At 45.2% G+C, this 20,426-nt stretch overlaps 1 protein-coding gene across 1 annotated transcript in view; it reads right to left on the reverse strand.

The window, feature by feature from the left end:
• LOC140427090 (E3 ubiquitin-protein ligase SH3RF1-like) overlaps positions 1-20,426 on the reverse strand; it is a 127,977-nt gene that overhangs the window by 105,902 nt on the left and 1,649 nt on the right. Inside the window, exon 2 of the mRNA XM_072512597.1 lies at positions 5,383-5,784. Within this exon, the coding sequence (XP_072368698.1) occupies positions 5,383-5,769 (387 nt within the window). The 5' untranslated portion in view covers positions 5,770-5,784. The remainder of the gene's footprint in view (positions 1-5,382; positions 5,785-20,426) is intronic.

The raw sequence follows: 20,426 nt of genomic DNA on the forward strand, positions 1-20,426 counted from the left end.
ATCTGTAAGACGCCACTTCATCTGTAATGTCTGAGTCCCGTGCAGAAGAGCTCAGCTAGATAATGGCTGCAATTTTCAGGTCATTGCCGCTGACGGGGTTCCCTGCTGGCCGAGGGTGCAAACAGCGGGAAAATCCGTTGACAGCAGCGGGGCTGGAAGATCCCACCCCCGGCCAATGGCAGACCGCCACCACAAAGCAGTGGGTGGAAATTCCGCCCAAGTATTTAAGAATTGCAGCTTGAACCAGGTGTCTTCTGAAAGAAGAGGGACCGTTCCCAGCCAAGTGAACAGCTATTAAGAACATGGCAACTCGGTGAAAATAACCGGCACGCTGAGGTAATTATTGCTGTGAGAGTAATCTGTATGATTAATTAGCACAGTGAGGGTGATTAATGCATATGGATATTTCATACAATTCATGGAGTTGATGCTGTGAAGATCGTGGGTAATGCAAAGACACCTGGCACTGGTTGGACCAGAAGAGATAGCTACCACAATGTGTACTGCTGGCAAATGAGAGTAGTTGGTACAGTGAGGTCAGCTGGCACACTGGTGCTAGCTGGCAAGACAAGCACGATTAAAGTTGAAATGACAGCTGGCACAGCCAGGGTGGTGCCTTGAGGGCAATGACACAGGAAGACTGCTGAATTTTACTTAAGATTCTGCTTGCAGCCTTCAATTAGGACTGACACACTCCAGTAATTACAGCAGTGAGTGGAAAGGTTTCATTGTTTTCACAAATAACCTCTTGCTGTTGTCTCAATAACAATAAATTGGTTTTCCCTTTTGCCCTGTTGTAAACGCCACCTCCTGCAGCACCTCATGTGCTAACACTGCCCACACATATGTCCAGATAAAAAGTGATTCTAACATGCAGTGACATCCCACTGTCTTCGATGCTAGATCTTACAGTCCAATTCTTCTTGTTGCTGAGTAGCTTAAACACTGATAGTAAACGTATGCAGACGGCATCTGCAACCCTGGTTGTATTCAGTTTCTCAGTGCACAAATAATTTATTTGGGAAGGTGCGTGCTTTGCTGGCTCGCTCCAGCAATGATATGAACTTCATTTGATCATATATTGTAAAGGGGCTGCTTTGATGCAGCCTTAATAAGTTAGACTGGGAAGACCCAAGTGGATACTGTTTGTACTTGAATAGCCTACTGCACAAGCCACACAGTCTCGCATAGGTTTCCTTGGCAACACAATGACAAATAACAGAGGTAATACTTGAACACTTGAATCAGATGGAGGTCAAAATGATTTGAATGCATATAGGTGATTGCAAAATAACAACAGCTTTCAAGTGACCCTCTTGTATTAGTCAGCACAGATTGGATTGAGAATTTAATCCACCCAGATGGATGGGTAGGGACTGAGCACATTTTAAAATACAGCTTTCGGCCTAGTTCCCACTGGAATTGTGCTGGCCAGCATTCTGATTGCTCGTTGAAGTTCAGGGTGAGAAGCCTGCTGGAGTCATGCAGGAACTCGATTAATTTAATTATTAATTTAATTTAATTATTGATCTGAGCCAATCCTGTCAGGGGATTATTGAATAAAGAAGCCTGAGAAGCAGCTAGGAGTATGACGAAAACGTCACCAGCCCAGGAGTCCCCTTTTTCACTCTTGAGACTCTTCCCAAGCCCGCTCCCCATCTCTGATCCAAACTTTTGTTTCCATTTCTCAACCAGTTTCTGCCTTTTGTCCATTTCAGCTGGGCAGCTAACCAGCGGAAACCCAGGAGTTAAAGTACCCAGAGTTGCAAGTTTAGGATGATAACACATTTTGCATTCATCTTGTAGTGTAAGGGCATGGCACATAGAGAGTTAGCATAGTCCCACCCACACTGTGATGTAAGTAAACACATGTGTACCAAGGTGTCAGTCTAGTGTTAGACAGAGCTGTGTGTGCAAGCGAGCTAAGAGACAGCTCCAAGCCTGAATCTTTTATTATATGTATGTACATAATTCTTGTAGTTAATGAGTAGACAGTTAACCTTCTTATATTTCATTAAGACCTGATAAATCCAATGCCCTACAACATCGTGGCAGCGAATTGAAAATCCCAAAACCTCACAAAAAACGCAGAGAGAGACTAAAATCCTGCAAGACTAAAGAAAAATTTGAAGGAGCATTCTGACCTGAACAAAAGCTTGAGAAGCAGGCGTGTCAAGGAAAATTGCCGTGGCATGGAAAACTCCAAAGAAAGGCTTGGAAGCTGAATGCAGAGATGAAAAATTCTTCACTGCAGCAGAAGACTATAGGAATCTCTTGGAAGATTCCCTGAGTGGAGAGTCAGCAGACCTCGCAGGACCGAGTTAAACATTTAATTTCCTGAGAAGCTTTTAAAAATTTAGCAGTCAGAAATTGATATTAAACTCCTTCAGAAAAACTAGTTTTCCAGGTCAGCACCTGAACAGGTGGCGTCAGAGCTCCCTCCGAAAAGAAAAGGGAATGAATTAACTTAAGAGAGTGTTTGCTGAAGAATTAACTTTAAAATCAGCAAAGGCCAGAATTTGAAACTTTCGTGACCCTAGGCGCTGAAACGGAGAATGCAGCTGCTAGTCAATACAAGCAGGGTTCTTCAAGGCTGCGCGCAATCACCATTGGAATGGGAGCCTGTCAAACAGGCAAGAGCAGAAAAACTCTTTGCCTTGAAACAAACTCTTTGTTTTCAGGACATCATAGCAAACTGTCACGTTTCTATGCTGCATTTGTATGGGCAAACGGAGTCCCTCATCCCCAAACAGTTCCCTAACAGGACATCGCAGAGGCTGGATATCAACTATTTGTCTTTAACAGCAAGTCGTTCCTTATAGCGGTGGATTGCTTTTCCAGATGGGTTGAGGTGAAACAACTATATGCGACTATCACAGAGGCAGTAATTGAGGTACTGAAAGAGATGTTTATGAGCCATAACATCCTGGTTGAGGACACCGGCCCAAAATATTCACAAGTACTTTGCCCACTTCGCCACCACACCTGGTTTCCGCCACCCGACCAACTCCCCGAGATATTCACAGTCAAAATGCTGGGGTCAAAAGAAGGGTGCGAATCCCTCCTCAAAAAGAATGAGGACTCTCCCATACCACTGCTCACATGAAGATTTGCCCCATTACAATGCGGCTTGGCCCCATCCAAGCCCCTGATGAGCAGGAAACCCAGCACACAACTTCCAATCCCACTGAAAAACTAAGACCAGGGTTGGTCATCAAAGATTACCCGGACATCCAAGAAAGAGAGCAGTCCTACAAGCAGAAGCAGAATTCTGCCCACCACAAAAGGCACTGCACCAGGCACTTGCTGCAACTACAAAAGGTCTGAATTAAAGACCTCGAGAGAGAGAGAGAGAGAGAGAGAGAGAGAGCATCAACAGCAAGGATGACGACCAACCTCGGTGCTACCTGGCTGGCACTCCAGGGCGTAGCATCAGGAGAAACAGTAGGAGTCGCCTCCACATCCCTAGACCACTTGTTCCTCGAGTACAGTGGACAGACATTGAGGAAGATACCCAAGTGATAGGACAGCCTCCAAATCAACAGAGTTTTCCTGCAATGCAAAAGCCTACCATTCCTCCGACAGTAGTGTGAGTGAGATATAGAAGGGCTATAAGGCTTCCCAAAGGCCTGAACCTCTGGATTCAGAGATTGACTCTTCCTCGCTCACCCCCATGGTGTCCTCCCTGGTCAATTCGGGGGGGTGCTCCCCTTTCTCCCTGTTCCCCCCCCTTTTCTTTCCTCTCTCTGTCGGCGTTCTTTTTCTGGATAGGGTTTGGGTTGCCCCCCTCTCCTCTAGTGATGTCTCACTTTGTCCCTCTCAGGCTCTCTGCCTCCTCCCCCCCCCCCCCCCCACCCCACCCACTCCTGGGTTGTGCATCCCCAAAGTTCCTCCTTGTCCTTCTTTCTTTTCCCTTTTTAATCCTTCCCGTATCCCTTTCTACCGGCTGTCCTGTTGCTGGGCTCGAACAGGTTTTGGAACAGGCCGACAAATTGCCCCCATGCAGTAGGGAATCCTTCCTCCGACCCTCGGATGGTGTATTTGATCTTCTCCAGGTGGAGAAATTCCGAGAGTTCAGCTCGCCAGTCTGCGGCTGTGGGTGGTGCTGCTGATCGCCAGCCGAGCAAGATTCTCCGGCGGGCGATTCGGGAAAGGAAAGCTAGGGCGTCGCTCTTTGGACAGATGAAGCCCTTGACGAATCTCAAGCAACTAGGAAAGAACTTAAGGTATGAGTTAGGAAGGCTAAATGGGGTCATCTAATGGCACTTTGCCTTTCTTTAGCCTCGGTGAGGAACACCCCACCAAGGCCGCATTAATCTCACTTCCTGAACCGATGAGCTGAACTCATCAGTGCTATTTTTAAATGCTGTCCCAAAATTTGACCACCTTGGAGTCCCCACCGTGGCCTCCAGACCCTCCAGTGCCCTCTCTTACCGCTTAGGGGGGGGTCATCAAACCTCCCCTCATCCCACCTCTTCAGGGCAGGACACCCCCGGTCAATCTCTGGCATGGCAACCTGGACACCTTGGCACTGCCAGCCTGGCACCCTGGCAATGCTCCTGCCAGCCTGAAAATTACACCCGTGCACTCTATGTCCCGGGATAGCACTGCTAGTGTGCCCAGGTGGCAGTGCCATGGTGCCCGGGTGCCAGCAGAAGTGCTCGGTTACCACCTTGCCCAACCACCCGAGGGCCTGGGAGACCCTCCCAAGTGTCGTTACGTCTGGTCCACGTTTCTGCGCACCAGTGCTAAAAGGCTGAGCTTGGTTCATTTAAATATGTTAATCTGGATCTCACCGAACGAGGGCAAGATCCAGATCGCGACGTCCCACCAGATTTTGTTAGATCTCACGAGGCCTTCCGAGCATCGCAATTCTCTCGAGCGGCCTGTCATGAGATTTAACGGCCTCACCAAATCGGGCGTGACGAGGCCATTAAATCGCCCCCTCATCTACTATCCTCCTCCCCACCTCCCACCTATGACCCCCATCCGCAAATAATTAGGGAACTTTTGTCAGAAAATTCTCTAACACCCCCCCTTAGGAGCGACCGCAGGCTTCTGTAAATTCTCCAATCAGCCAACCAAACTTCAAGGGGAGGTTATCAGACATTCTATTGACAGTTTATCCCTGTTTGCTCCCGATATTCCACCAGAATCATGGCAACTGATAAGGAGAGCTCCTGAGGAAATTCCAAAGGTTATTGCCTTGGCAAGCCACTTGGTTGCAAATTTAATCACTCAAAAACACAATCCATCATCAGATTCTCCTAACAGGCAAGAATGGACAATAAATGCAGATGTGTCAGTGGTGGCCTTCCCTGAACACAAATGTACAACAAATTATTTTCTGTATGGTAAGGATAAAAATGGCTTAATCATTACCTTCTCTACAGGGCTCCTGTTTGTGTTCAGCAGACTAGCTTGCAAAGTGTCTATGCCTCTTTGCCCATGGTCCTGATAAGTCGGCGCCTGAGGCATTCGAGCAGGAATGAGCCTGACATTGCTTTGCCCATACTTGATGCCATCCAGGAGGCGGACCAGCAGCAGGTTGACTGGTAACTCTTCAATGCTACATGCAACCGGAGTCCTGCATTCTGGACATCGGAGCTCCTTCCTGGCATTGAATATCCTCTGGAGACAGGGTTTACAAAATGTGTGCTGGCATGGCAACACCTTGGCAGTGGCATCTAGCCTTTCAAAGCACACAGGGCATTCCAGCAGGTCCAGCAAGGCCAGATCATCCATTCTACTGCCACCATGCCATTTCATCAAAACACGATCACTCTGAAAATCAAACAGGTTACAGGTTCAGAGAATGTCTCACTCATTAAATCAGAATTGACTTTGATCATTTGCAATGAATCAGTTTAAATACTTAATTATCATAAATTTAGCATTTACAGTTTATGAAGCTCATAATTCTTTACTATGTCTTAGCTTACATTTGTTCACAAGATGCATTGCTTTTCCCTAATGGTTGTTGAGAAGGTGGTGGTCAGCACCCTTCTTTAACGACTCCAAATGTAATGGTTTGATACAACGGAGTGACTTGCTAGGTCAATTCAGAGTGCAGTTGAAGGTCAACCATATTTATATGGCTCTGAATTCAAATGCTGATGTGACTGGATAATATAGGGGCTGTTTTGCACAGGGCTAAATCGCTGGCTTTGAAAGCAGACCAAGGCAGGCCAGCAGCACGGTTCAATTCCCGTACCAGCCTCCCCGAACAGGCACCGGAATGTGGCGACTAGGGGCTTTTCACAGTAACTTCATTTGAAGCCTACTTGTGACAGTAAGCGATTTTAATTATTTCATTTCATTTCATTTCATAAGGACAGTCGATTCCCTTCCCTGAAGTGTATTGAAGAACCCGGAAGGTTTCTACAACAACCTTATAGTTGCCTGGGAGTACAGAACTTGAGTATTGCTGAAAATATAGACATACTGTCAAAGCTTTTCATCTTGCACTCATCTAGATTCACAAGCATACAAAATCTCAAAGGGAACAATAAATTATACTCAAGAAAAAAATGTTTCCCAATTGGACTTTGATCGGTAGAGGCAGGGTCATGGAGAATGCATCAGAGAATAATTACCTGCCAAGCATTTATTTAAATTCAAACCAGGCAAATCGACTCTGATTGTTCAAGGCATTGCCATGAGGAATGAACCAGGGAATGGCTCACCCTGAAGCTTTTATTTACTTTAGAACATAAGAACGTAAGAACTAGGAGCATAGGCCATCTGGCCCCTCGAGCCTGCTCCACCATTCAATGAGATCATGGCTGATCTTTTGTGGACTCAGCTCCACTTTCCGGCCCGAACACCATAACCCTTAATCCCTTTATTCTTCAAAAAAAACTATCTATACTTTATCTTAAAAACATTTAATGAAGGAGCCTCTACTGCTTCACTGGGCAAGGAATTCCATAGATTCTCAACCCTTTGGGATAAGAAGTTCCTCCTAAACTCAGTCCTAAATCTACTTCCTCTTATTTTGAGACGATGCCCCCTAGTTCTGCTTTCACCCGCCAGTGGTAACAACCTGCCCCATCTATCCTATCTATTCCCTTCATAATTTTATATGTTTCTATAAGATCCCCCTCATCCTTCTAAATTCCAACGAGTACAGTCTCAGTCTACTCAACCTCTCCTCGTAATCCAACCCCTTCAGCTCTGGGATTAACCTAGTGAATCTCCTCTGCACACCCTCCAGTGCCAGTATGTCCTTTCTCAAGTAAGGAGACCAAACCTGAACACAATTCTCCAGGTGTGGCCTCACTAACACCTTATACAATTGCAGTATAACCTCCCTAGTCTTAAACTCCATCCCTCTAGCAATGAAGGACAAAATTCCATTCGCCTTCCTAATTACCTGTTGCACCTGTAAACCAGCTTTTTGCGACTCATGCACTAGCACACGCAGGTCTCTCTGCACAGCAGCATGTTTTAATATTTTATCATTTAAATAATCATCCCTTTTGCTGTTATTCCTACCAAAATGGATAATCTCACATTTGTCAACATAGTATTCCATCTGCCAGACCTCAGCCCATTCACCTAGCCTATCCAAATCCCTCTGCAGACTTCCAGTATCCTCTGCACTTTTTGCTTTACCACTCATCTTAGTGTCATCTGCAAACTTGGACACATTGCCCTTGGTCCCCAACTCCAAATCATCTATGTAAATTGTGAACAATTTTGGGCCCAACACTGATCCCTGAGGGACACCGCTAGCTACTGATTGCCAACCAGAGAAACACCCATTAATCCCCACACTTTGCTTTATATTAATTAACCAATCCTCTATCCATGCTACTACTTTCCCCTTAATGCCATGCATCTTTATCTTATGCAGCAACCTTTTGTGTGGCACCTTGTCAAAGGCTTTCTGGAAATCCAGATATACCACATCCATTGGCTCCCAGTTATCTACCGCACTGGTAATGTCCTTAAAAAAATCCACTAAATTAGTTAGGCTCGACCTGCCCTTTATGAACCCATGCTGCATCTGCCCAATGGGACAATTTCCATCCAGATGCCTTGTTATTTCTTCCTTGATGATAGATTCCAGCATCTTCCCTACTACCGAAGTTAAGCTCACTGGCCTATAATTACCCACTTTCTGCCAACCTCCTTTTTTAAACAGTGGTGTCACGTTTGCTACTTTCCAATACGCCAGGACCACCCCAGAATCGAGTGAATTTTGGTAAATTACCATTAGAATCCTCTCAAGGTTCTCACCTGTCATAGCCTCATTTCTATCAGTCACTGGCATGTTATTTGTGTCTTCCACTGTGAAGACCGACCCAAAAAACCTGTTCAGTTCCTCAGCCAGTTTCTCATCTCCCATTATTAAATCTCCCTTCTCATCCTCTAAAGGACAAATATTTACCTTAGCCACTCTTTTTTATACATAGAACATAGAAAATACAGCACAGAACAGGCCCTTCGGCCCACAATGTTGTGCCGAACCTTTTTGTTTTATATATTTGTTTTATATATTTGTCGAAACTTTTACTATCTGTTTTTATATTCTGAGCAAGTTTACTCTCATAATCATCTTACTCTTCTTTATAGCTTTTTTAGTAGCTTTCTGTTGCCCCCTAAAGGTTTCCCAGTCCTCTAGTCTCCCACTAATTTTTGCCACTTTGTATGCTTTTTCCTTCAATTTGATACTCTCCCTTATTTCCTTAGATATCCACGGTCAATTTCCCCTCTTTCTACCGTCCTTCCTTTTTGTTGGTATAAACCTTTGCTGAGCACTGTGGAAAATCGCTTGGAAGGTTCTCCACTGTTCCTCAACTGTTTCACCATAAAGTCTTTGCTCCCAGTCTACCTTAGCTAGTTCTTCTCTCATCCCATTGTAATCACCTTTGTTTAAGCATAAAACACTAGTGTTTGATTTTAACTTCTCACCCTCCATCTGTATTTTAAATTCCACCATATTGTGATCGCTCCTTCCGAGAGGATCCCTAACCATGAGATCATGAATCAATCCTGTCTCATTACACAGGACCAGATCTAGGACCGCTTGTTCCCTCGTAGGTTCCATTACATACTGTTCGAAGAAACTATCATGGATACAATCTATAAACTCCTCCTCAAGGTTGCCTTGGCCGACCTGGTTAAACCAATCAACATGTAGATTAAAATCCCCCATGACAACTGCTGTACCATTTCTACATGCATCTGTTATTTCTTTGTTTCTTGCCTGCCCCACCATAATGTTACTATTTGGTGGCCTATAGACTACTCCTATCAGTGACTTTTTCGCCTTACTATTCCTGATTTACACCCAAATGAATTTAACCTTATCCTCCATAGCACCGATGTCATCCCTTACTATTGCCCGGATGTCATCCTTAAATAACAGAGCTACACCACGTCCCTTACCATCCACTCTGTCCTTCTGAATTGTTTGATACCCTTGGATATTTAACTCCCAGTCGTGACCATCCTTTAAGCATGTTTCAGTAATGGCTACTAAATCATAGTCATTCACGATGATTTGCGCCATCAACTCATTTACCTTATTCCGAATACTACGAGCATTCAGGTAAAGTACACTTATGTTGGCTTTTTTACCTCTGTTTTGAATCTTAACACCTCGATCAGTAACCTCTCCTAAGTTATATTTCCTCTTAACTTTTCTCCTAATTTTCCTTGTCGTTGAACCCATATCTTCATGTAACAACCTGCCGCGTTGCTTACCATTAATGTTTTTACATCCAATTTTATTCCTTTTAGTATTACTGGTCCTATTCACTGAGCTCCCCTCAGTCACTGTACCTTATACTGTCGCCCTTTTTGATTTTTGACTATGGCTTCTCTGCCTTACACTTTCCCTCTTACTGCCTTTTGTTTCTGTCCATGTTTTACTACCTTCCAACTTCCTGTATCGGTTCCCACCCCCCTGCCACATTAGTTTAAACCCTCCCCAACAGCTATAGCAAACACCCGCCCTAGGACATCGGTTCCAGTCTTGCCCAGGTGCAGACCGTCCGGTTTGTACTGGTTCCACCTCCCCAGAACCGGTTCCACTGCCCCAGTAATTTGAATCCCTCCCTCTTGTACCATCTCTCGAGCCATGCATTCATTCTATCTATCCTGACATTCCTACTCTGACTAGCTCGTGGCACTGGTAGCAATCCTGTGATTACTGCCTTCGAGGTCCTACCTTTTTGTTTAACTCCTAACTCCCTGAATTCGGCTTGTAGGACCTCGTCCCTATATCATTGGTGCCTATGTGCACCACGACAGCTGGCTGTTCACGCTTCCCCCCCCCAGAATGTCCTGCAGCCGCTCCGAGACATCCTTGACCCTTGCACCAGGGAGGCAACATACCATCCTGGAGTCTCGATTGCGTCCGCAGAACCGCCTGTCTATTCCCCTTACGTTTGAGTCCCCTATTACTATAGCCCTGCCATTCTTCTTCCTGCCCAGCTGCGCAGCAGAGCCAGCCATGGTGCCATGAACCTGGCTGCTGCTGCCTTCCCCTGGTGAGCCATCTCCCTCAACAGTATCCAAAGCAGTAAATATATTTGGCAGGGAGATGACCGCAGAGGACACCTGCACTGCCTTCCTACTCTTGCTCTGTCTTTTGGTCACCCATTTTCCATCTCCCTCAGTAACTTTCACCTGCTGTGTTACCAACTCGCTAAAGGTGCTATCCACGACGTCCTCAGCATCGCGGATGCTCCAATGCGAGTCCATCCGCAGCTCCAGAGCCATCAAACGGTCCAACAGGAGCTGCAACTGGACACACTTCTTGCACGTGAAGGAGCCAGGGACAGTGGACGTGTCCCTGAGCTCCCACATCGCACACGAGGAGCATGACACGGGTCTGAGATCTCCTGCCATGTCTTAAACCTTAGGTAAACCTATACAACTACAATTCCAAAAAACGAAAGAAAAAAATAAATAAATTAGACAATGAAAAGAAAAACTACTTACCAGTCACTTACCCGGGATAAAAAGCACCTTCTCCCCACCCAGCTTTGAATTCCCACCGAGATTCAAATTCCCAAACTCACTCTTTGCTGTCTCACTTTGGCTGTGTCTTCTCTGGCTCACTGGGAGAACTCACTGGGAGTGAGTTTACAAGTGGCTCTTTTTAAACTGTCCTGAATTGATTCCCCTCCCCCACCTGCTTTCAGATCAAAGTAGATTAAAGTGACTGACACTTAACTGCCAACCAGTTATGTGAGTGGGTGGGGCAGCCCTTGTTAACCTACACTGCCCAATACTAGCTTAATATAAATTAATTTAAACTCCTGAAACTTAAAAGGAACTGCCTTACCGATTTGATTGGATTCAATTCCCACCTCGATTCAAATTTCCAAACTCACTCTTTGCTGTCTCACTCTGGCTGTGTCTTCTCTGGCTCACTGGGAGAACTCAACTTTAATTGAAAATGGCTCAATGTGTGCTTGTGTTATTTTTGTTTTCAAAGGACAGGCTCCCGTTGTCAATATATGTAGCTTCTAGTACACGTAGGTTAGCCTACTTATCAACAAGGTCCATTTACCAATCAATCAGCATCACAGTCCACTTGACAGCCGATCAGCATGTCATGCAGTATTAATTATTGTTCCCTTTGAGATTTAGCATTCTTGTGTCTGTCCTGATGAGTGCAAGGTGAAAGCTTTAACAGGATGTCTATTTTTCAGCAACAATGTAGTAGTTCAATGATCATCATTACTGATTGAGACATTTTCTTTTCACACTTCACATTTGCTTAATTAACTGGACTCAAATTCCCCAGATACTGTGGTGAGGCTGGAACTCATTTTTGCAGATCCGTAACCCCGACTGCTGGATTATTAGTCCAGAAACATAACCACCATGCTACCATATGTGCATAAAGAGCTACAAGTAACGCTGTACAGAAGCTTGAACAGGTTGATAATTAGTCAAGACTTAATGTTTGAATGACATACATTTTCTCATTGAACCCATTGACACATCATGAGATACAACATGCCATAAAACTTAAAGCGCAACAATAGCCCATTCAATCCAAAGCTTTATGCCAGTGTTTATTCCGATGATGCTAGGGGCTGGTTTAGCACAGGGCTAAATAGCTGGCATTTAAAGCAGACCAAGGCAGGCCAGCAGCGCGGGTTCAACTCCCGTACCAGGCTCCCCGAACAGGCGCCGGAATGTGGCGACTAGGGGCTTTTTTCAAGATGAGAAAGCAAGTACTGAGGACATAAAATAACTCTGCAAAGTGAGAAGGATAGGTTAAATGAGTGTGCAAAATTTTGCAAATGATGATAATAATAATAATCGCTTATTGTCACAAGTAGGCTTCAATTAAGTTACTGCCAAAAGCCCCTAGTTACCACATTCCGGCGCCTGTTCAGGGAGGCCGGTACGGAAATTGAACCTGCACTGCTGGCCTTGTTCTGCATTACAAGTCAGCTGTTTAGCCCATGGAGTTAAAGGTGGGAAAATGTGAGATTGCCAATTTGGCAGGAAGAGTAAAACAGCAGAGTACCATTTAGATGGAGTGTGCAGAAGGTGTGCAGAATGCTGTGGTACAGTGGAATCTGGATGTCCTCGTACATGAATCACAAAAGGTTAGTATGGAGGTACAGCAAAAAATTAAGCAGGCAATTGGAAGGTTGGCCTCTATTGCAATAGGGCTGGAGTACACAAGTAGGGAAGTCTTGCTGCAAATGTGCAGAGCATTGGAAAGGCCAAACCTTGAGTACAGCAAATGTCTTTTGTCTCTTTACATGAGGATGGATATACTTTCATTGGGAGTGGCTCCAGAAAGGTTGATTCCTGGGATGAAGGGGTTGTCTTAAGAGGAAAGGTGGAGCTGGTTGGGTATACACTCATTGGATTTTAAAAGAATGAAAGCTGATCTTATTGAAACACGATTCTGAGGGGGGCTTGTCAGGGTGGATGCAAATGATCCATGTGGATGCTTCCCCACAAGGGGGAATCTAGAACGAGGGGGACACAGTTTCAAAATAAGGCAGTTCCCAGAAGAGGAGGAATTTGTTCTCACAGCGGGTTGTTAATCTTTGGAATAATAATAATCGTTATTGTCGCAAGTTGGCTTACATTAACACGGCAATGAAATTACTGTGAAAAGCCCCTGGTCGCCACACTATGGGTACACAGGGAGAATTCAGAATGTTCAAATTATCTAACAGCCCATCTTTCAGGACTTGTGGGAGGAAACTGGAGCACCCGGAGGAAACCCATGCAGACACGGGGAGAACGTGCAGACTCCACACACACAGCGACCCAAGCTGGGAATCGAACCAGGGACTTTGGGACTGTGAAGCAACAGTGCTAACCACTGTGCTACCGTGCCGCCCTACTCTTCCCCAGAAGGCTGGTTCATTGAACATATTCAAGACTGAGTTAGACAGATTGTTGATTTGTCAATGGAGTCAAGGGCTACAGGGGCAGACAGGAAAGTGGAGATAAGGCGACAATCAGGCCAGCCATAATCTCATTGAATGGCAAAGCAGACTCGGGAGGTCAAATGATGTTTTGATTAATAAATGAATCATGGAAAATCTTCTATTCAGTTGCACGCGTGTATGGGGCTCTCTGCCACTCAACCCAAAAAGCCATGCCACTTTCAATTAGGACTCATTGGATATAAACCAGAATGGGAATCCTGGCGAGGTATTTGTCTTCGAATATGCAACGGTGCTAAGGCTAGGTGCTTCCAGTGATGCTCCAGGTGACATCAACTAACAATTGTTAGGAAGTTGGAATGAAATGAAAAGTAAAGAAATAGCTAAAATGGATTTAGCTGCACCGAGGACTTAGATGATTCAGATTAGCTGTGTAGCAGGGTGAAACAGATACTTTGTTAAGCAAAGTGGAAACTAGCAGCCATGCCCAGTTACAAAGCAGAGCTCATTCACAGAATTAAGGTGTTGTGCAGAAATGAAAGCAGCAGAAGTCTGTCTGTACCAGACCCCATAGGTTCTACTCTAAATTAGAACAAAAGGTTCCCAAAAGCAAGTTCCAAGTCTTGTGTGGTAATTATTTGTAGGATTTGGCTCAGTGTTAAAGCCTATGGGTTGTTGTTTTGGGAAAAGCGTATTCTCAGAGTTCAGGAAAGTAGATAGATTTGGATTGAGGGTAATTTAATTATACTGCCTGGGTAACAATTATTGTGGTTAATTGTAAACATTGTTCTTTACTGTTGCCTTTCTTGTGTGTTTCAAAGTTTTTAAAAATAAATTTAGAGTATCCAATTCATTTTTTCCAATTAAGGGGCAATTTAGCGCGACCAATCCACCTACCCTGCACATCTTGGGATTGTGGGGGTAAAACCCATGCAAACATGGGAAGAATGTGCAAACTCCACACGGACAGCGACCCAGAGCGGGATCGAACCTCAGACCTCGGCGCTGTGAGGCAACCGTGCTAACCACTTGCGCCACCGTGCTGCCCATGTGTTTCAAAGTTTAACAAATGTTTTGTTATTTGAATAATTTACAACAGGACCTCTCCGGGTTGCATCTCTTTTTTCACATTTTTTCCCCAAATCGTCCTCACACTGAACATCAGCGGCGTTCCTAATGCAATCTAAACTGAGAATTGAAAAATTGACCATGTGGTTTATGTGACTCGTTTCCGTATCGATGACAGCCTTTGGTGATTGGGCCAGTGGGGGGAAATCGTACTTACAATTTCTAATGAACTCCCTTGGTTCAGGTTACTGCATGTAGCTCACTCGCAAACGTCCACTCTTCCACTTATAATCAATCTTAATCTCTTGAATAGATTACAATAATCATTCCTCTTATCTAATGATAGTATAATTCTGACAGCTGTCGTACATTCTAATGCTTGGTATCTTGTGAGGATTTCCATCGAAAAGATAAATGATTTTTGTTGTCATTGGTTATAAAGAGGATTGGGCAGCTCAAAGTTTTAAAAGATTGCCTCGGTGCCTTTGTGACCTGAATTTAAATGCAGACCAAATGACAAATGGAACAACTCCTCTGCTCTGAGTGATAGATGTGAGAGTCTTACATTAAATATGTTTGAGCATTTGCAAATCAGCCTCAAGTGGGATGAATCCAATGCACAAAACTGCCCTAAATCCAATACTCATTGCAACTAAATGAGCAATCACATTCAGAGACACAGTGGGCAAATCTCATGAGGGAAATGGAAAATTTTACACATAGCTTATTCTGACATTACGTTTGGAGAAAAATGTGTGAGCTTTGTAAGCTTTACTGGTGGCCCATGTGAACGTAATCATGGCTCGGAGAACTTTTAGACCTTCAGGTGCAGTCTGAGGACACAATTTAATGGCCTTGTCGTGCCCGACTTGGCTTTGGGAAAAGGTCATTGAATCTCGCAAGAGGCCTCTTTCTCTCTCTGTCTTTCTCTCTCGCTCTCTCTCTCTCTCTCGAGATTTGCGACGGTTGAAACGCCTCGTGAAATTTAACAGGCGTGATCCAGATCAGGATGTTTAAATGAGCCATTGTGGAATTCTCCTGGCGCAGGGACCTAATTTCTGAGCCTACGAGACCATGCCAGTATGCCATTTAATAACGGTTTTCACAATTGTGGCCCAGTCATAATGAAACCTGGGGATGATCTCCCAGGCAACCGTGGGTGATTGGGGACAGGGCAGGATAGTATCCTCTGGAACCGGGGCACCGTAACACTGCCATCCTAGCACCTTGGCAGTGCCACCTGTGCACCCTGGCACTGCCACACTGCCACTGCCAGGTTGCCCAGGTGGCACTGCCAGGCTGGCAGGGGCACTGCCAGTGTGGAGCTGCCAGGGTGTTAGGTTGGCACTTCCGGGGATCGGGTCCATGAGGGGCCTTACCCAGTGGAGTGAACGTGAGGGGATGTTCCTGGGGGCCTGCCCAACGTTGGGAAGAAGGGGGGTGTTGGCAGTTGAAAGGGGGGAGGGGGGGGGAAAGATCGGGGCAGGCAGACAAAATGGTGCCCTGATCTGCAAGGAGTCTTTCCTGCCGGACTCACCAGCAGGAAATGACTCGAAGTGCGGCCTTGTTGAAGAGAAACTCCCAAGGCCAAAGATTGCACCGGAGGGCTGACTTCTTGCTGCATTCGAGTGCTAAAGTGGGAGGTTTGTGACTGAGGGAATTTAAGGATTAATTTCTACCTAAAGTCTAGTCTTTCTTTTATTTCCAAAATAACTTAAAAGTTGCTGTTTGGGTTGGAAGGAGGTGAGTTTTAGACCAGCTTTAAAGCAGGGTTCATACAGGCTTGCTTGCAGCTGAAACCTGTTAATTACATAACTGGCCTAAACCAGTTTTTAGAGGCTAGAGTCAGATAATGTAAAAGTGGGCAATCTTACAGTACTGACTTTGGGCTGCATTAGAGTGCTAAAATTGGAGTTTTGTGACTGAAGGAGTTCGGTGAGGAGGGAGCGAGGTGCTCCTTTCATTTCCTACCTTTCCTCAAAGTGTGTGAGGGGATTAGTGAGTTTACCCGAGAGTGCAGCTGGCTGGTGAGTACGTCCTGGTGGGAATCTTTCAAACCAGAGTGAATTTAAGTCATTGTTTCAGCATGGGTAGGGTCTTAGTTGATATATTAAAAAATATATAATAGTCTTAGTTTTAAATTTAAAGGGTTTTGTCGGAGCAAGAGAGTTCAAAGCTGTGGTTTGCTCCTCTTGCTCCATGTGGGAATCTGGGAACATTTCCAGTCCCTGGGACCAGCATGTGTGCAGGAAGCGTGACGAGCTGCAGCTCTTGGAAACCCGGGTTTCAGAGCTGGAAAGGTGATTGGAGACACTGTGGAGAATCCGTGCATTTGAGAGCATTGTGGATAGCATGTTTAGAGAGGTGATCACACCCTAACCCAAGGGATTTGAGGAAGGAAGGGAATGGGTGACCACCGGACAGTCCAAGAGAAACAGGAAGGTAGTTCAGGAGTCCCCTGGGATCCTGCTCGCAAATTGGTATTGCATTTCGGAGGCTGTTGAGGATGGTTCCTCCAGGGAGTGCGGACAAAGCCAAGCTTCTGGCACCACAATCAGCCTGTGTGCACAGGAAGGGGAAAGAGAGGAAGAGCAATAGGCACAGCCTGCGACGCCCATGTCCCAAGGATGGATTAAAAAAATCTATAGTCAGGGAACAAATAGGCGTTACTGTGGCCCTCACCATGACTCCTGGATGGCGTGTTGCCTCCTTGGTGCTAGTGTCTGAAATGTCACAGCTGCAGGGCATCCTGAAGGGGGAGGGTGATATGGCCGAGATCATGGTACATGTTGGTACAATGACATAAGTAGAAAGGGGGATGAAGTCTTGCATCCAAGAATTCAAGGAGTTAGGCAGTAAACTAAAAAGCACAACCTCTCGGGGTGTAATCTCTGGATTACTCCCAGTGCCACGTGCTAGTGAGTACAGAAACAGGAGAATAGCGCAAATTAATGTGATGAATGTGTGGCTTAAGGGTTGGTGCAGGAGGGAGGATTTTAGATTCCTGGGCCACTGGGACAGTTTCTGGGGAAGTTGGGACCTCTACAAGCGGGATGGTTCATTAGGGGCTGGTTTAGCACAGGGCTAAATCGCTGGCATTGAAAGCAGACCAAGGCAGTCCAGCAGCACGGTTCAATTCCCATACCAGCCTCCCCGAACAGGCGCCGGAATGTGGCGACTAGGGGCTTTTCACAGTAACTTCATTTGAAGCCTACTTGTGACAATAAGCGATTTTCTTTTCATTTCATTCATCTGAACCAGAGCGGGACTAACATTCTTGCAAGCAGGTTTGCTAGTGCTGTTGGAAGGAGTTAAACTAATTTGGCAAAGGGAGGGGACGCAGACTGTTAGCAGAATAGGAACACAGCATAACACAGAAAAGCAACCAAGTCAGAGGGAATACATTGGTAGTAAGTTTGAAGGGCGGAAGACAAGGCTGTATGGCCTATACTTTAATGCCAAGAATATTACAGGTAAAGCGGATGCGTTAAGGGTGAGGATTGACATGTGGAATTGCGATATAGTAGCCATCACAGAGACGTGGTTGAGGGAGGTGCAGGATTGGCAGCTCAACATCCTGGGATACAGAATCTTCAGGCGAGACTGAGGAGGGGGTAAAATAGGAGGAAACACTGCATTATTAGTTAAGGAGTCAGTTACTGCAGCAAGGAGAGATGATATATTGGAGGGGGCATCAAATGAAGCTTTGTGGGTAGAGTTTAGGATTTAAAAAAGGGACAGCCACATTGCTAGATGTTTATTATAGACCCCCAGATAGTCAACAGTAAGTTGAGAAACAAACATGTGTGCAATTCGCAGAGGTGTGTAAAACTAATAAAGGGTAATTATATTAGATGATTTCAACTTTCCCAACATTAATTGGGTAAGGGTTCAGATGGAGCAGAGTTCTTAAAATGTATATAGGAGAACTCTTTAGTTCAAAATGCAGAGTGTCCAATAGGAGACTGTGCAGTGCTGGGCCTAATTCTCGGGAATGAAGCCGCACAGGTTATTGACGTGTTGATGGGGGAGCATTTTGGTGATAGCGACCACAACATGGTACAAATTAAGTTTTTTATGGACAAAGAAACAGATAGTTTGCAAGAAAGATTTTGGATCTGATTTTAACAAAATAAGGCAGGATCTGGCCAAGGTAGGCTGGAAAGAGTTACTTGTGGAGGAATCTACAGAAGAGCAGTGGGTGGTGTTCAAAAAGGAAATGGGGAGGGTACAGGCCCAACATGTTCCCTCTAGGTTAAAGGAAGGAGTAACAAGCCCAGAGAATCATGGATGACTGGAGACATTAAGGACAAGATGAGAAGGAAAAGAGAGGCTTTTAGCCAGTACAAGGGGAGTAAATCAATGGAGGCATTAATGGAATATAGAAAGTGTGGGATGGAACTTAGGAAAGAAATCAGGAGAACAAAGGGAGCCAGAGAAAGCTCTGGCTGGTAAAAGTGGGGAAAATCCCAAGATATTCTATAAGTATATCAATGGGAAGAGGATAACCAGGGAAAGAGTAGGGCCCATTAGCGGCCAAGGGGAAATCTATGGGTGGAGACAGAGGACATTGGTAGGGTGTAAACAAATACTTTGCATCTGTCTTCGCCCAAGAGAATGAGGATGTAGAACTCAGGGAGAGAGACTGTGAGTTTCTTGAGCAAAATTGTCATAGGGAGTGACAAGGTATTGGAGGTGTTGGCAGGCTTAAAAGTGGACAAATCTACAGGCTCCCGGGTCTCTGACCCAAATTTCTAATTCCTCTCTGGCCACGGGGGAGGTGCAAGAGGACTGTGGTCCCACTATTTCAGAAAAGTTGTAGAGATAAGCCAAGTTATTACAGAACAGCGAGTCTCATGTCAGTGGTAGGGAAATTATTGGAGAAAATTTTGAAGGAGAGAATCTATCTTGGAGAGGCAAGATTTGATCAGGAATAGTCAGCATGGCTTTGTCAGATGGAGGTCATGACTAACAAATTTGATTGAATTTTTTGAGAGTGTGAAGATGAGGGTAGTGCAGTTGGTGTAGTTTACATGGATTTTCAGCAAAACCTTTGACAAGGTCCCAAATGGGAGACTTATAAAGAAGGAAAATGCACATGGGATACAGGGTAACTTGATAAGGTGGATTCAAAATTGGCTTAGCTGTAGGAGACTGAGGGTGATGACAGAATGCTGCTTTAGTGTCTTGAAGCCAGTATCCAGTGATGTAGCACAGGGATCTGTGCTGGGTCCCCTATTGTTTGTCATTTATATAAATTGCATTAATGACTATGTTTGAGGATGACACAAAGATTGGCCGGGTGGTTAACAGTGAGGTTAATTGTTTTGGGTTACAGGAAGATATAGGCGGGATGGTCAAATGAGCAGAAAAGTGGCTGATGGAGTTTTACCCTGATAAGTGTGAAGCGATGCGCTTTGGAAGGAGTAATTTTACAAGGAAGTATTCAATAAATGGCCTGACACTGGGAAGTTCCGAGGAACAAAGGGATCTTTAAAGGTAGAAGAGCAGGTGACTAGGATGGTGAAAAAGGCATATGGGACATTTCCATTGTCAATCAAGGGAAAGATTACAAAAGCAGGGAGGTCATGTTGGAGTTGTGTAGAACTTTGGTGAGGCCACAGCTGGAGTATTGTGTGCAATTCTTGTCACCGCATTATAGGAAGGATGTGATTGCACTGGAGGGGTGCAGAGGTGATTCACCAGGATGTTGCCCGGGTTGGAACATTTCAGTTATGAAGAGAGGGTTGGGTAGGCTTGGGTTGTTTTCGCTGGAGCAGGGAAGATTAAGGGGCGACCTGATCAACGTGTACAAGATTACGATGGGCATGGACAGAGCGGATAGGGAGCAGCTGTTCCGCTTAGTTGAAGGGTTAGTTACGAGGGGGACACAAGTTCAAGGTCAGGGGCAGGAGATTTAGGGGGGATTTGAGGAAAAACTTTTTTACCCAGAGGGTGATGGTGTCTTTATAA

This window comes from Scyliorhinus torazame, chromosome 7, assembly GCF_047496885.1.
Source record: "Scyliorhinus torazame isolate Kashiwa2021f chromosome 7, sScyTor2.1, whole genome shotgun sequence".
Taxonomy (NCBI): Eukaryota; Metazoa; Chordata; class Chondrichthyes; order Carcharhiniformes; family Scyliorhinidae; genus Scyliorhinus; species Scyliorhinus torazame.